The sequence below is a fragment of the Anastrepha obliqua genome, chromosome 4 (assembly GCF_027943255.1).
Source record: "Anastrepha obliqua isolate idAnaObli1 chromosome 4, idAnaObli1_1.0, whole genome shotgun sequence".
In the NCBI taxonomy this organism is placed as follows: domain Eukaryota; kingdom Metazoa; phylum Arthropoda; class Insecta; order Diptera; family Tephritidae; genus Anastrepha; species Anastrepha obliqua.
In genome coordinates, this window is record NC_072895.1 from 50925503 (window position 1) to 50941280 (window position 15778).

At 35.9% G+C, this 15778-nt stretch overlaps 1 protein-coding gene across 2 annotated transcripts in view; it reads left to right on the forward strand.

Annotated features, from left to right (window-relative positions):
* LOC129244685 (uncharacterized) overlaps positions 1–9119 on the forward strand; it is an 84484-nt gene extending 75365 nt beyond the window's left edge. Inside the window, exons 9-14 of one of the 2 annotated variants that reach the window (XM_054882460.1) lie at positions 27–185; positions 3549–3846; positions 3914–4285; positions 4390–4724; positions 4829–5330; positions 8679–9119. In XM_054882460.1, the coding sequence (XP_054738435.1) occupies positions 27–185; positions 3549–3846; positions 3914–4285; positions 4390–4724; positions 4829–5330; positions 8679–8752 (1740 nt within the window). In that variant the 3' untranslated portion in view covers positions 8753–9119. The remainder of the gene's footprint in view (positions 1–26; positions 186–3548; positions 3847–3913; positions 4286–4389; positions 4725–4828; positions 5331–8678) is intronic. The other variant, XM_054882461.1, reaches the window with a different exon arrangement.
* The last annotated feature ends 6659 nt before the right edge of the window (positions 9120–15778 follow it).

A 15778-nucleotide genomic window follows, 5' to 3' on the forward strand; every position in this document is an offset into this window, starting at 1 on the left:
TAGTACTAAATTATTATTGTTATTAGTGGTGTCGTAGCGGTACTTGTGTTGTACGTCCCGCTTTTATAGAGCCATATCATCTGCCTAAACAGGTCACAAACGCTGGCAAAGGAGGCTACGACAAAGCAAATTTCTTGGAGTCCAGTAAAATGGGTCATTTGTTGCATGAGTACAATTACAATAAGGTTAGTTAAATGTTTTGTTTTTTATCTGTTATTTTTTATTTTATTTTATATAGTTTAACAGGCAAATATTCACAACTTTTTCTGAAAGTATTTTAAATCACCATTTAAATATGAAGGTAAAGCCTTAAGAAACGTACCACATCGTACAATTTTGAAATTGTACCACATGATACAATTTTGAAGTGTGAAATTTCTTGAAAAAATTACAAAATTACAAAAGTGGTCAAGTCTGGGTTAATTGATCTGGAATTAATGAAAATCCTGACGTGATGAACCTCGTTTGATTTTAGATAGGTATTCAGTGTTAAAAAGCACTCAAGAAAAACCTCCGATTATTATCGTTGCTGAAAACATTTAAAATCTCGCAGAACTGTATTGCAATCTAAGGTGGGCATGCTTAGCATACAAGTGAAGTAGAAAATAACCAGGACTGGCGTCATAAAAATGTTTTTGATGATACCATCTTTTTAGTGAGTTAATGCGTTGGAAGTTACATTCTTAGCTGATTTCCAGTGAATGCTGGGTGACAATCGGTTGAGTGGAAGCGAAGTTATTCCGTCTAAAGCATCAGTATGTTTGTGTCATCGGTACAAAAATGAGTTTCGAACAAAGATCCAATATCCAATTTTGTTTTAATATCGGTAAAACGTTTGCCGAAATATTTGTATTGATGAAAAAATCTATGGCGATGATTGTCTATCTCGTGTCAGAGTTGGTTGTGAGTACATAAATGGCTATGAAGACACGGGCCGCCCAAAATCAGTAATCACCGAAAACTCCATCGAAATTGTTCGTAAATTGATCAAAAATGAACAGAAATTATATTTGAAATTGATGGAATCAGAGTTGAATATCTCCAAAACATCGATTTATTGCATTTTAATTGATACTTGGGACTCACGAAAGATCTGTGCACGTTTCATTCCGCACAAGTTAAGTGAGGACCAAAAATTGCTCAGAATTCAACATTCGAAAGACCTAATTAAAGAGGCGAGAAAATACGAGAACTTCCTCTACAATATTGTAACTGGTGATGAAACGTGGTGTTTCCAACATGAACATGAAATTAAACGTCAAAGTGTCGAGTGGAAGGTCCCAGGCGAGCCACTACCCAAAAACTCGCATTTGGCGGAGCCAAAAATCAAGTCGATGCTCATTTGTTTTTACGATTCCAAAAGAATTGTCCTCAAAGAGTTCCTGCCAATAGGCCAAAACGTCAATGCAAGTTTCTATCTTGGCGTTTTGAAGCGTTTAGTGCATCGCATTCGACGAATTCGGTCTGAATAACGTGAAGGAGGAAGCTGGCGCTTATTGCATGATATTGCACCAACTCATCGATCCACTCTTGTGACTAATTTTTTGACTAGAAATCGCATTTTAACCAGCAATCACTCACCGTATTCGCTTATAAGGCTCTCTGTGACTTCTACTTATTCGGAAAATTGCATTTGGCCATGAAAGGAAAACGTTTTGTGTCCATCGAGGCCATCCAAAAGGCTTGTAGCGACATACTGTAGGGCATTCTGGTCAATGACCTGAAGCACTCTTTCGAAAAGCTTTTAGATCGTGCAAAAGAGTGTATCGGGCCAAAGGGGACTATTTTGAATAAAAAACTCGAAGTTATCAGAACAAAGCTCCTGTCGTTTCCATTTTGGCTCAGTTTTGTTTATTTTGGACTTCACCTTGTATTTCCGAAAAAAAAAACATTATTAGTAAAAATTTATCCCAAATTGGAGTTTGAGAGTCGTGTCATGGTAATCTTTCTAAGTATGCTGGATTGGATCGACGTCTTCACTGACGGCTCCAAGATGGAATCTGGAGTCGAAGCATAGGTTTTCTCTAAATCAGCCAATTTATCTTTTTATTTTCTTAATCTGCCGAATACTGCTAGTGTTATTCAGGCAGAAGCCTTTGCGATCCTGCAAGCATGCAAAATACTTAGGGAACGTTGGACAAGGGAGATATTAACATTTTTTCCAAAGCTCTGACGACGCCATGTTGCAGATCTAAACTGGTAAATTCCTGTGAGGAATGTTATACGAGTCAAGTTATACGAACGTAGAGGGAAATGAAATTGCTGATGAGCTTGCCACGAAGGAACTGACTGAATTGGTTTCAGAGGTCTCCCATCCGGTCATAGGTATCATCGGTTAAAGGGGAATTGCCCAACTTATTTCTCAGTAAAGCGCAGAAGAAATAGAAATCTATTTCTTCGTGTGCTATTTCGAAAACCCTTTGGGCCCAGTATAATAGAATAAATAGGACGCCGAAAGTTCTGTGGACTCCATGCTGTTCATTTCCCAAACTGTTAGCTATGTTTACTGGCCATGGGGGGATCGGCACACACGCAGGAAAGGTAGGTTTACCATTTAATATCCATTGTCGAGGCTGTGGGGACCTTTCAGAGAGGGAGACATTTGAGCACTTTCCCTGTAAATGTACAGGTTGGGCAGCCACACGATTAAGGTCACTGGGTGCTTATTTCTTCGACAGTCTGGTGCAGTGCTCCAACCTAAATCACATTGGCTGTAGATATCTGCCCACTAGAGAACTTTAAATGGTACCAAGTGTTACTTGGGGAGTGCTAGACTGGTCCTTCAGCTACCACACCCACCTACCTACCTGCGAAATTACCTATAACCCCACATAGTGAAGCTCTGAAACTTTCACACCTGAGTGATTCCATCCTAAGTGATCCAATTATTTTGGAGATGGTCTTAAATTTTTCTGAAAACTGGCTTATTTGTAGACTGCCCATAACAATTAAGACATCATTTTGGATAAATGTTTTCACTCTTTTCATCTCTTCAAAATGAAGCGATTCACGTCTCAATTGTGTGTTTTTTTTTGTAGAAAATAACAACGCACCAGCGCTCCTTTGATTACACTGACAAAAATTTTAACCATTGTTATGCAGACCTAAACTCAAACTTTTCCATCATCTGAGGTGATTTTTTGAGAAAAATGTGCTTAGAAAGAAATTTTATTTATAAAAAAGGTATTTTAAAAGAAGTCTTAAAATATAATAAATTTTAAATATCAGATAAAATAACTGTATACTTTTCTTTTGTATGCACCCTAATGTAAAATTTTTAAAATAAATTACAATAATGCCGTCTTAGCCCAAAAAATTTAGATTCGAATTTAAAAAACAAAATCGTGATCAGGTGAAGTACACAAATTTTTGTAGTTAACTACCAAACATTGACACTAATCCTTGTCATTCGTTTTATTGAGGCCCTAAAAAACCACCCTATATTATTATCTGTATTCGAAATAATAGTTTTTACTCATGACAACATTCTTGAAGTTAAATTTAAATACAAATTTCATTTGATTCTCCATATTTCACTTTAAACGCAGCCCTTAAGTTGGAGTGAGTGGAGCGAGGCAAGTGAATGTGCGTCTGGCTGTCTTTATGGACCCTCTCGTCGCTTGCTCGAAGGCAGCACTGGTCTGCGAACGTACTCGCGTAGATGCGTTGATCATCGTAGGCGTTGTCTTGGAAGCAACGCTAAGTATGAGACGTGCAAAGACAAGAATTGCTACAGCTTGAAAATCGTTATGACAATCGACGAATTCGCCTATGACAAATGCAGTCGAGCGCAAAAATCGGATGCGGAATTGTCGGGCGAAGGAATGCAAATAATTGGCGATATTGGTAGGTAACAAAAGTTTTTGAATATTTATGCGAGTAATTTATATGAGCTCGTAAATTTTTATTGCAGAGGAATCGTGCAAAGTATATTGTCGCACGAAATCGAATGGCACCAAAACGCGTCGATGGACTTTCCCAGAAGGCACCAGCTGTCGTTCAATACTTTACAAACCCGAAGATATTTCTTATTGTGTGGCCGGGCGTTGCGAGAAATTTTCTTGTGATAATTCCACACAAAATTACTACAAATTGGATCCGAACTTTTGCCAGCAACGCAAACCGCCAAAACGTGCAGAGGAATCGGAGAGTCGCCGCTACAATACAGTGCATGCTACTGCTGCTAGCAGTCCGACAGTAAATTATAAAAATTTAAATGGCAACAACAACATACCAAATTACAACATCTATGCGCCAACAACATATCGCAGTAAATACGAGAACGGTGAGTCATTGCATTTCTTTATTTTATAGAGGGTTTATTAGATTGTACAACTTTAATTCATATCTGCCTCCCACGCACCATTTGTATTTTGATATTTATTTTAGAGGTGGCGGTGCGCAGTTTCCATGGCCAGGAGCGGGAACCGCCTTACAAACGTAAATCGGACGCATATCAACCGTGGAATAAATACAATTATCCACTACGCGACTCAGCCCAACCTGTGGCACAGCCACAACCACCGAAGCCGCTACCCCCCGTCTCTGCTTCTTTAGTACTCGTGAACCCGGCAGCATCAGCAGCAACGGCGTCGCCGGAGTCGGAGTGGATTGTCAAATCGGGCTGTCACTCGAGTTGTATGGCCAAATCGAAGGGCATTCAAGTGGTGACCTCGCGTCGTACTGGTGCCAACAACATTCAACTGTGCACGCACACTGCCAAGGTACGCAAATTCTGTGCAAATTAAATTTTCACTTCTTTTATATACCTTTTTTCAAATTTATTTTCTTTTATATTATTGAATTAATTTTGGTTGAATTATTGCAGCCTTGTGAGCGTTTGCTGACGGCCACCGAACACGCGGAAAACACTTGTGGCCGCTACAAACTAAAGGTGCGTGGCCTCTCCGGCTATGGCACGCAAATTGCGGCGAGTGTTGACGAGCCAGATAGGAGTTGTCGTGTTGGTTGCCAAGACGAATTTATAAAATATCGTTTCTATTTGGTTAACGGCCGTTATGGCCATTTTCCGCTTGGCACCAAATGTTCGAATATAGAGGAGCGTTATTGCGTTAATGGCAAGTGTTTGGAATTTGGCTCAAACAATATACCGTTGCAGCAGTCGCATATCAGCTTGGCCTTGTTTCGTAGTCGACGTTCTTTGCCAGCACAGCAAACCGTGCTGGATGAGCAGACGGCGGAATCCAGTGCTCGGCAGCGGCGCAGCTATCTCTACTTTGATCCGGTTAATATTACGGAGACGATTACACAAGATTTTATAAATAATATTGTCAGGAGTATAATAGACTTTGAGCAGGAGCATGTGGAAGGTAAGAGAATGTGAAGGTGATGATTTATTTATTATTATATTATTATAAATAGCCACTTGAAACTACCAAAACTCATTAGGCTATAAAGCTGCATACCCAAAAAAATTCTGAGAATTCTGGTTAAGAATTTGAAAGTTTTGATAAAATATCAAGAAAAATTTGAGAAATTTTTGAAAATTTTAATTATATATGGTTTTTGCTGTTGTATGAAATATATATTTATAAAAAAATAGTAGTGTGCTTATAATTTTGCAACTAGGTGTATACGAGCAGAAATTAAAATTACAAGTGTGCAAAAAAGAGGGGAGAGGGATCAGCAAAAGTGGCGATGCCCAAGTCGCGACTGAAGATGATGTAGAACACTTTTTCTCAATATTAGCTGGGTATATACACTGCGTTGAATAACTTATTTACAACTTTTACATTTTATTGAATTCTTATTTATTTTTAATATTTTTGAAGTGAAACTTCTTAGGCGTCGATGGGCGAGCGAAAACGGAGGGTAAAATTTCAAGGCCATGCAACGTTTTGGGCTTTTTCGTTCTGCGAGAGAGAAAAAAGATATAACGTAGAGGAAAAGGAGGGGGAGAGCGTTGCCTTATATATATTTCATGATGAGTTTTTGTTGTACAATACAATAGTTGAAACTGTTCGACGCCGCCGCGGCTATTTCAGACTGTTCAGCACTATGGCAACTAGAATGATGGCCGCTACGGCTGCGGCTATTAATACATTTTGTTTTTGTAGTCGCTAGGGCGGTTAGTGCAAGTATAATACAGGTCGACACGATTTCCGAGTCTGGCTGCTGACTATCAAATTTTTGTTTCTTTTACTTTACTATTAAGAAAAAAATACTTTTTTTTTATCAAAGTTTGTTTTTGTAGAAACCAGAGCAATTTGAAAAATTGATAAGAAAAATTACTGATTTACCCAGAACTTTATTATAATTTACAATCAAAATCTATTTTGAATATCGAAGTCTGTACTATTCCAGAATAATGATTAATAGTACCATGGAAATGTAAAATAATAACTAAAAAGTTCAATTCAAAGGTGACAACTTTTTAATGATGTTCTTTTACTTGTAGGATTTTTATTGGATTAAGTGTCTTATCGCTCAGAACCGACAAGCTTTAAAAGCTATGGGCTTTTGCTGATCCTGACACACCATATAAACTCCGTTTTCTTCTAATTCTTTTGAAATAGTAGACGATCGATTTTGTTGCTGTCTTTTTTGCTTAATATTATCAGGGGCGGAATTGACTGTTCCTCTCTTCTAGAAATAATTAACTTCTCGGCTCCTACCTGATCTTTATGGAATAAATATGCGTTCCATTTGAATAGGTTAAGAACGAATTATGCCTGCAATACTGTTATTGCTCGCTCTCTTCATAAGATCAGTGAGATTTCGAATTCTAAACTATGTTTTTCTGCCCAATTAAACTGTCTACTGTAATGTAACTTTTAGACAAGGATTGTATTGTAATTTAACTTTATTTTTTTTAAAGTTGCTTTTTCAATTATTTATTGATTTCAGAAATTAAATAAAAAATAAAATTAATATCAACATTTGTGTCTATATGAGTACTACATACAGTGCATGGCATAAATCTTAATGCCCTACCATTTCTAAAAATAATTATAAGAAATTTCTCACATTATTATAGAGTCTGAAAAACTTTATTAATATATAAAAACAAAGAACCAACTTTGTCCGCTGCATCAACAACGGCAAGCAAAAATGTAACTGTAAGTAAGAAATTCGAACATCAGAAGTGTTGATACGCTCGCCTTTTGAAGTAGCCAAAGCGCGAAATAACACTAGTTTTGATTTGCGATGCGTCGAAATAATATTTGTTGGCAGACTATTTTCAGTATTACTGATGAAATTCATTGTTCATTTTGGCGCATCTGTGTTTACTTTTGTATGTGTCCAATCATGTCTGGAAAAGAATTGACATTGGAGGAGAGAGAAATTGTTGTACGCATGCATAAAGACATAAAATCATATTCAGGAATCGGGAAAACCATTAGCAGAAGTAAAGCAACAGTGCCAAAGGTAATACAAAGATTCAAAAATGAGAAAAAGATTGAAAATAAGCAGAGATCAGGCCACGATAGGAAGTTAACTGAGAGAGATGAACGCCTTATCAAGAGAACAATAGAAAAAAATCATTTCGAAAGTGTTCCGAATATAGCTACTGTATTGCAAACATCTCTAAACACCATTGTTCCATCGTATACAGTGCGAAAGTCAATCAAAAGAAATGGATATAAGGCATGCTAGAAAAAACCCTTTGTCAACTTAAAGAATTTTACTTCTGGGACAAAGTAAATTTCTCCGACGAGTCTAAATATAATACGAGTATAATAGAATATGATGTGCGACTCAAAGTGTAGAGGAAGCGAAGTGAAGGATTAAATCCAGAAAATATAATTTAAACGGTCAAGCATGGAGGTGAAGGCATCATATTTTGGGGCTACATGTCCACATCAGGTGTTGGCAATCTTGTTTTTATTGATGAAATAATGACAAAAGAAGTATATTTAAAAATCCTTCTTACAAAGAGCTGAAAAAATGGGATTATTTCTAGCAGGACAACGCTCCCAAACACACCGCGCACATAGTGAAGATTTGGTTAATACATAAGGTACCTCAATTGTTATCAACGTATCCACAGAGTCCAGATATGAGCCTTATAGAGCATTTATGAGATCTTTTGCAAAAACGATTAAGGAGACACCATATAACTTCCAAAAATCAACTTAAAAACTTGCCCCAAGTCGAATGGCAAAATATGGATTCGGATTATACAAAAAACTTGATTCACTCAATGCTTGACCGATTAAAAGATGTTATTCGATTACCACAATATCCTACTAAATATTAAATGTAATTTTTCTCAAACCGTTATTAAACTTGTTATACATAAATACTTTATTGCAAAAGTATCAAGAGTATTTTCTGTGCTACTGTAAACAAGTCAAGCTCAAGTGTGGAAAATTTTGAGTTGTGACCCTTTTGTATTTAGGGTGCGATATGGTTTTTCCTTCTTATTTGAGAATGAGCTAGTTTATATTTTATATTTTCTTATATTTTACACGGGAATAATTGGATTTATTTAATTTTGAATGAAACATTAAAATAGTCAAAAACCTTCGTGATATTTTTTATAAAACATCTTTGAAGCGGTGTGGTATCAAGACTTCTGCTGTATGCTGTATGCATTTTATGTTACAATGATGCAAGCGATGCGTTGTATATATAATTTTTTTTCAATAAATTCTCTGATGGAAGATACATAGTATAAAAAAGTTATTTTCATACTTTTTTCCTTTTTATTTCAGAAGAGTTACTCATGCGCGATCACATCGAATTTAGCAATCCCATAAACTTAGCAACGGACGAAGGAAGCAAATGAAGCTGGCTCGTACCCATCATCAATATCTATTTTGTATGGATTACAGTGACCAAATTCGAAAAGAAAATTATTTATAGATATTTAATTTATATACATACTTATATAATACACGTATTTACATACATATCATATGAATATTTATTGTACGAGTATGTGATGCAGTTGGCGTACTGTACGAGTATGTTTTGTATGTATTTAGTTCGTACTGCTTGTGCGCTATTGTAGTGATATTTTCATTAGGATTTTAAACAAATCATAGCTTTCGAATTGATCTTAAGTTTTTTTCAACAAATTATATAGATGTAAAGCAAATACATATACAACATAGTGCATAAACACTATGCTTGAAAATGTTTTTATTGTCTGAATATATAGAAGATAAATAAATTGAATTAACAAAACCACTATTATTATTTAATTTATGGATAGGCAAAATGTACGCATAAGAACTCTTTCAAAATCTTACTCGGTTCTAGGCTTCACTCGTCGCAATTCATCTGAAATTTCTGATCCTTATACACTATACAAAAAAATTGCCCATTGCTCTGTGAAAATCATATTCTAGGGATCAAACTAAGAAACTTTGCCGAAGGAACCATACCTCCAAAACGAATTCTGATGTCCCCCAATTTGGGTCGAACTTTTTAGTTTCTTTTCTCATGTAAAGGCCAAAAACGGTGATATTTTGAAATGATTGTATGGGGAACCCCCCAGGGGAGTTCCAGGGGGTGTGCCACTGGCATGGGTGGATCGGCCGTCCAAAGTTAGTGGGGGTCGGTCATACATTAGGACTCGATTGGAGCACTCTAAATGGGTCAAAGTGGGATTTTTCGTTCGACCCAAATTGGCGGACATCAGAATTCGTTTTAGAGGTATGGTTCCTTCGGCAAAGTTTCTTATTTTGATCCCTAGAATATGATTTTCACAGAGCAATGGGCGATTTTTTTGCCTCCCCACAAATCGACCCGGCCTAATGCATACATACATATGTATGATATATGTAAAAGTACATATATACATATATTAGATATATGTTTGCATATGTTTGGCTATTTGCTCTTGATTTTTGTGTAAATTTTGTCTATTTGTATTCTTTGCAAATTTTGCGAATTTATTTAGATATTTATTCTTTCTCTCTTTCTCTCTCGTTCTCTCTCGGGTCTTTCCCTCTTTCCTTGTTTGCCTTGAAAGTTTCACTTCTGTTATGTGTACTACGCTACACGCATTTTTTTATTTTTGAGAATATATAGTTCAGTCTTCATATAAATCCATGTTTCTAAATTTTTGCAAATTCAAAAAAATTTCAAAATTTTTCGAAAAATTCCGTGTTAACAATTTTATAGTAGCTCAAAAATCTCGTTGATTTTTGATAATTTTTTTCTACTAAAGATGTTGAGTATTTTCATCCGTATACAAGAATTCTCGAACATTCGTTATAAGGAGGGATCGCCCAAGATCATCAGAAATTTAAATTATAAAACAACCAAATAAGCGGTAAAAACTTATCACTAATTCCTAGTGCTATAATTAGTTAAAACATTGTATATGTCGTTCAAATGAACGACTGAATACTATCACAATTTCTACATTTTCTCTCTTCCTCAAATTATCATATTCAGAAAAAGTTTTTTTTAACAAGTGTTAAAGTGCTTTCAACCATATCTGAGATCATCACCTTAATCAGTCGGACTGAGCGCTGAGCGTCTACAATTGACTTTGCCAATTTCTTGAATATACCGGATCACTAATTAATTATTGGATTTCATATTTTATATCTGATGATTCCTTTTCCACAATGAACTGATTCTGAAACTTATTGATACAAAGTACATAGAGCCGAATAATTACTATTTTCCTCAACTTTCCATCCCGTGCACTCTTTAACATCCCCTCGTGTACCTACTGCCGTTTTTTTCGTTGAGTTGAGGTAAGCTAAGATCTTTCGCAGTCTCTTAGAAACTCTAAAATCTAAAGTGAGCGATGCTGCATTCTGTAGGATCAATGCTTCTTATTTTTTATTAAGGAATCTTGGCAATTTAGGCCGTTCCGCATTATCAGGAAATAACTGATTTACACGTCCCACATTATCGTTTATGTGCTATGAGGTTGGCGCCTGAACTTATGTTTATTTCTTTTCTTTTGTGAAACTATTTGTTGTTGGTGTAACATTAATATATGTGTATTTATATAGAAACTGCTTAGCCTCCTTCGTACTTCGTGCCTGACAGTGTGTGAACATCCAAATGCTGGCCGAACGCCTGCATACGCCCCGCTGCCCTTTGGTGTAATTCATTTATTGAGTGATCTGTTTAAAGAAACGAATGTATACAGTTTTCTTTGGGCTACCCTGTACTAAAGTTTCTTTGGACTTTTCTGTTATTCACCCTACATATGATTTTATTTTTGTATTTTTCTTTCATAAGCACCCGGTTAATTTTTGTTTAAGACTACTTTTTGGAATCCTTAAATGTGTGCTCAAATGCGCCTGAAAGCATACTACGCACTATTAGTCAAAATTCACTTATGAATAAAAGCAATAACAAAACAAATAACTAAGCAAAAGTGTAATTTGCAGTTATTAGTCTGAGCAATAAGAAATCGATTAGGGTTCAATATGCTGACATTTAACGGTTTAACGAATATACATGGACAAATATGGTATATAAATAGCTACAGTTGACTAACTAACAAATATGTATGAATAGGCACTGAAGAAAATTCTAACAAACTATGAAAATAGTAGAAATTTATTTCATTTCTCGTTTTTGTTTCTAAATAAGACCTTTAGAAATTTTCAAAAAGTAAAACTAAATATAATATATCGAAGCTTCACCTATGAATTGGATAGTAAATGAAATAAGAATTAAGTCTTAGTGATTTTGTTAACAAGAAAAAAGGAATGAAAAACTAAATCTATAAATTTATTCTTGAGTATGGTTAGATTTATTCAGAATATTTTTTTCAAGAAGTTTTGGTGTTCCAGATTTTCCATCCAAACCACAAATCTCAACTTATTGCGACCATTAATTTTGGGAAAAAATAAAAAAATGTTAAATAACTTCTTAAGAAAAATTAATAAACTGATCAAAAAATACGTTTCGCCTTAACATTGAGAGTGAAAATCAAAAAATTTTCCATTTATCAAAGTTTTTTCCTTTCATTAGTTACCCAAGAAAAGTGATATCATTCTCTACTTTCTTGCGAACCTTAATATGCACACAAAAAAAAAAGAAGAAAATTATTGTAATGGAGAAAAGCTGTATTTTCGATAAATTCCATGTAAGTAAACTTTCATATTTTTTCAGAGTTTTCAATAAGCAAAATCCCGTCTGCAAATAAATTATGTCTAAACGGCGATCATTTTCAGCGCTGTGCAGTAGCTGAAAAAAACTTATATGAACAGAAATTTTTCCGGGAAAAAGGATCCTCAGCAATGTCCTGATTTCTAACGGAAAGTGCGAAAAGTAAAAAAAAAGTGTTTTTGAGCAATGCAGTGAAAACAGTCAGAAGGAAATTGTGTAAAAACAACTGCGGAAAATTATTTCTTGGAAGAAGTCTCTGGAAATTACAAAAAACACTTAGAGTCTAAAATAAAGTACAGTCTCTGGGCTCTAACAAAAAGTAAAATTAATTTATTTTCTTTTGATGAAAAAAAAAACGTTCGTTGAAAAGAAAATCTTGAGTTCGTTCATCGAAATTTATTCAATTTAGCGCGAGGCATGTTGCTGGAGTAGATGTGGTACACAAATTGTGATGACGTTATATTAGTTACCAAAATTTATAAGCAGGACAACCAACTGAAATGTAGCGCATGGCAAAAAAACAATGTATAGAAACCGATATACCGAACCACATCGAAAATCTCAGAGGGCTTTTAAAAAAAACGAATAGTTCGAAATTGCAAAGTTGAAGATTGTTCGGTCCTGATGGCAATGAATAAAAAGAAAGTGAAAAGCAGACTCCCCAAAAAGGGTACACGAACTTTAATGTGTTGTTTTCTCTGGTTTATTTTTTTCTTTTCAAGGTATATCTTATGCAAAATTCTTTTTAAAGTGTTCCCATAAGTGTGAGTATGTAATGAAAGTGCAGAGACGGTTTAGAAAGGTGTTACAGAGAGATCCATCTACCAAGCTAACCAACGCTCGAGTTGCAGCTATAGGACACCAGCGCCTACTCATGCCAGAGAAAATATCCTGTGGGTGCTTGCTATTTGATATTTTATGCTCAAATTATAAACAAACAAACAAAATTTTCCAAAAATGTTTAACAAAAAAAAAAATCTTGCCAAAAGAAAATTATAACAAAAATTATAAAAATTTTAAAAATGAAGGAACATAATTAACTTTAAACAACTCTATACCAAAATTTTCAACACTGAAATTTTCAATTTGAAAATACTAAATACTTTTTAAATTTTTCCAGTGTATTACAAAAGAAGCCTAGAAATAAAAAAATGCTTGCATCCCTTAATAGAAAATCGCTCGCAAGTGTTTACTTGGTTCGCTGGTTTGCTAGGAAGGCATGGCTACAAAAACTCCATGCGCCTAAAAAAACACCTGTTATATGTAAATATTCTTAGGTTTGCCTATATTTAGTTGAATATACACGATTCACATGCACGAAGCACATATTTTTCCCGGATGGATATGTGAAATATTGAAAAATAAATTTACTGCATTATCCGGCCTGTCATAAAACTAACTTTCATAGGCATCACTTCAGCAATTTGTATGCCAATGGAAGAAATCAAGGTGGCAAGTATTGAATATTCACAGCTACTAAGGTGTAACATGCCACACCTTTGGTCTGGGCCTATTAGACTAGTTTGTACCTTAATATGTATGTATACATGTGTATGTAGGTGTGTAGTTGAATCCACTTCAACTAATAAAGAGTAATGGCGAAGGAAAGAAGTAGCAGGAGTTGTGCAAAATATTGTTGTATATGAAGAAGAATTTCGGTAGATACTACAATGCAATAGTTTCGTAGAAGAAATACGACACCACATTATGAATGGAGTTCGTTTAGCACGCGAACAGTGAAATTCCATTAGCATACAACAACAACAATGCAGAAAACAGAATTATGCTAACAGCAACAAAGGTTGAAAACAACAACACCCGCCTGAAAGCGGACTACAACAGTAGCTTAACAGAAAAGTAGCAACATTCTAGAAATCCTTCTTCAACGAAAGTGAAAGAGGAAGTGGAAAATGAAAAGTGAAAATTGTGGACGCCAACGAAAGCGAAATGCGAAAATGAATATTGAACTGTAAAATTACTAGTTGTTGGAATATCTATGCATAGCTATGGTGTGTATGTGTATTTTGTAGAGCAAATACGATTCGTTGAGGGCGAGCAGACAAGGAAATGGAAAAACAGTGAAAGTGTTGTCTGTAGAGGAAGGAAACATGCGAAAGCTAAACGATATGCAAATCGTCAAAATGTTAAACTGCATTGAAGGAAAGGAAAAGCAAATAAGAACACGAAAATATATGAATATACGAGAGCTTATGTGGGAAGTTACATCCCTGCAGGGAAAATTAGTAGTTCTGAGTTCCAATACTACCAGTTCACTTTTCAGCCCAACCAGTTCGTGTTCTATCTTTTTGCTTATGTTAACCATTACTCATAACAATGATACTGGTAGCATCGTGAAACGTCATGGAGGTGGTCATCAAAAGACTGCAACGTCACGTCAAATGGTTCAAAAAGTGAAGGAGCGACTTCAGCGAAATCCCCGAAGACGTGCCAATCAAATGGCAAAAGAACTGAAAATATCTGACCGTAGCATCCGCCTCATACTAAAAAATGATCTCAAAGTCAAGCCTTACGAGATCTAAAAGGCGCATGTTCTCACACTGAAGCAGCAACAAGTCAAACTTGAGAGAGCGAAGGAGTTGCTTCGCTTGGCCGAAAGCGGTCAATTTCCGAACATAGTGTTTTCTGATGAGACAATTTTTCAAATTGAGCAATTCGTAAACTCTCAAAACGATAGGGCTTATTTGACCGACCGTTCATACGAGAATTTGAGTCAACGATTGGCCAGCAGGAGGTAGCACCCGCTAGAGGTAATAATTTGAGCCGCTCTAACCGCAGATGGGCACTTTCCAATCGTTTTCATCGTGCTTGGCGTCAAGATAAATGCGAAATATTATCGGGAAAATATTCTGAAGGTAGCTTTGAAGTCGTAGGCAGCCAAACATTTCGGTGACAGGCCATGGACGTTTCGACAGGACTCGGCATCGTCTCACAGAGCTCGAGTGAACCAAGAATGGCTAAAAAACGACGTTCCGAACTTCATAACGTCCACACAATGCCTCTGGAATTCACCAGATGGGTGTTATTCTCTTTGGGCCATTTTAAACAGCAAGGCCCGAACTAAAAGATTCACTAGTCGCGAGCCGCTGAAAAAAGTCATTGTCCGCGAGTGGGCCAAAATACCTGCAAGGCACTTTCGGGCAGATTGCGATTCGTTTCTGAACCGTCTCCAGATCATAGTCAAGGCAAAAGGTGGTCATATCGAGCAAAAGAAAATTGGTTTTTAATTTTGTGTTATTTTCACACATTGTTTACTTTGAATTGAATAAAAGTAATTTTCCAAATTAAATTTATGACCTTTTTAATTGGTTACACTTCGAGTGCCGGACGCTGTAATGTGTATTTCGGTGGGCCTTGAAAGGGATCATTTATAATGAGTTGCTCCCGTAAAGCGAAACACTAAATTCAGATCTCTATTGCCATCAATTGGACCGTTTGAAGAAATGTTCACAATTGGCCAACAGAAGAGGTGCTGTGTTCCATCAGGACAACGCAATTGCACACACGTCTGTAGTAACTCGTCAAAAACTCCGGGGGCTTGGTTGGAAAATTTTAATGCACCCACCAAATAAGAAAGTACTATCAGGGGAAGATTTTGAAAATCGATTACTAGAGTTTTTCACCTATAAGGGCCAATACTTCTATGAAAGAAACATTATGAAGCTACCTTTAAAATGGCAACAAAATTGTGCAAATTTGACCAAAT